The sequence below is a fragment of the Coregonus lavaretus genome (assembly GCF_964263955.1).
Source record: "Coregonus lavaretus genome assembly, contig: HAP1_SCAFFOLD_2568, whole genome shotgun sequence".
In the NCBI taxonomy this organism is placed as follows: Eukaryota; Metazoa; Chordata; class Actinopteri; order Salmoniformes; family Salmonidae; genus Coregonus; species Coregonus lavaretus.
The window spans coordinates 77,501-78,751 of record NW_028165605.1 but is presented as its reverse complement, the minus strand read 5'-3'; the positions used below and the strand labels follow the sequence as shown (position 1 = coordinate 78,751).

The 1,251-nt window shown below is 48.2% G+C and overlaps 1 protein-coding gene across 1 annotated transcript in view; it reads right to left on the bottom strand.

Moving 5' to 3' along the window:
* Positions 1-542: 542 nt before the first annotated feature.
* The window catches only part of LOC311115681 (neurobeachin-like), a gene marked incomplete at both ends in the record, with an annotated part of 76,873 nt that continues 76,164 nt past the window's right edge, over positions 543-1,251 (bottom strand). Inside the window, 2 exon segments of the mRNA XM_084190838.1 lie at positions 543-643; positions 646-680. Of these exon segments, the coding sequence (XP_084046964.1) occupies positions 543-643; positions 646-680 (136 nt within the window).

Genomic DNA, 1,251 nt, shown 5'->3' with positions numbered 1-1,251 from the left:
GGGAAATCTACCTAGTACTTTTCACTGAAAGTCTTGTTTATCCAGCATGCAAAGTATTATCCTGGCTCATACCTGATCGATGGATGGGTGAGGTAGCCAGCTGACAGATAAAGGCACATACACGCGAGCGTGCACACACACACATGCACGCACACACACAGGCTCGCACACACACACACAGGCTCGCACACACACGCACGCTCACACACACACATGCTCTTTCTCGCTCTCTCTCTCTCACACACACACGCACACACGCTCACACACACACGCTCTTTCTCTCTCTCTCTCTCTTTCACACACACACACGCTCACACACACATGCTCTCTCTCTCTCTCTCTCTCTCTCAATCTCTCTCTCTCTCTCTCTCTCTCTCTCTCTCTCTCTCTCTCTCTCTCTCTCTCTCTCTCTCTCTCTCTCCCAGCCAGCCAGTCAGCCATCCAGTGTGAGGTGTGACAGCAGCACAGCATGGTGAGGACTGGACAGTGAATGGGGGACTCACTCCACATAGAGACGCCAGTTAGAAGATAAAGGCGTGTACAGCACCTGTACCTTCAATGAGCAGCTCCTGGCCGTGGCTACCCAACAGGGTCCTAGAGAGGAACGGAGCAAAGTCCACAAAGATCTCCCTCAGGAGTGGGCCACCTTCTCCAGCGCACGTTCCAACTTAGTGGTGATACTGTAGAGGGAGGGTTGGGGGGAGGGAGGGAGGGAGGGTAGAGAGAGAAAGGATCAGGGAATGAGAGTGAGAGAAGAAGGATAGAAGAAGAGAAGAGATAGACAGTCAGTACAGAGAGAAGAGATAGACAGTCAGTACAGAGAGAGAGATAGACAGTCAGTACAGAGAGAAGAGATAGACAGTCAGTACAGATAGAACAGATAGACAGTCAGTACAGAGAGAAGAGATAGACAGTCAGTACAGAGAGAAGAGATAGACAGTCAGTACAGAGAGAAGAGATAGACAGTCAGTACAGATAGAACAGATAGACAGTCAGTACAGAGAGAAGAGATAGACAGTCAGTACAGAGAGAAGAGATAGACAGTCAGTACAGAGAGAAGAGATAGACAGTCAGTACAGATAGAACAGATAGACAGTCAGTACAGAGAGAAGAGATAGACAGTCAGTACAGATAGAAGAGATAGACAGTCAGTACAGATAGAAGAGATAGACAGTCAGTACAGATAGAAGAGATAGACAGTCAGTACAGATAGAACAGATAGACAGTCAGTACAGAGAGAAGAGATAGACA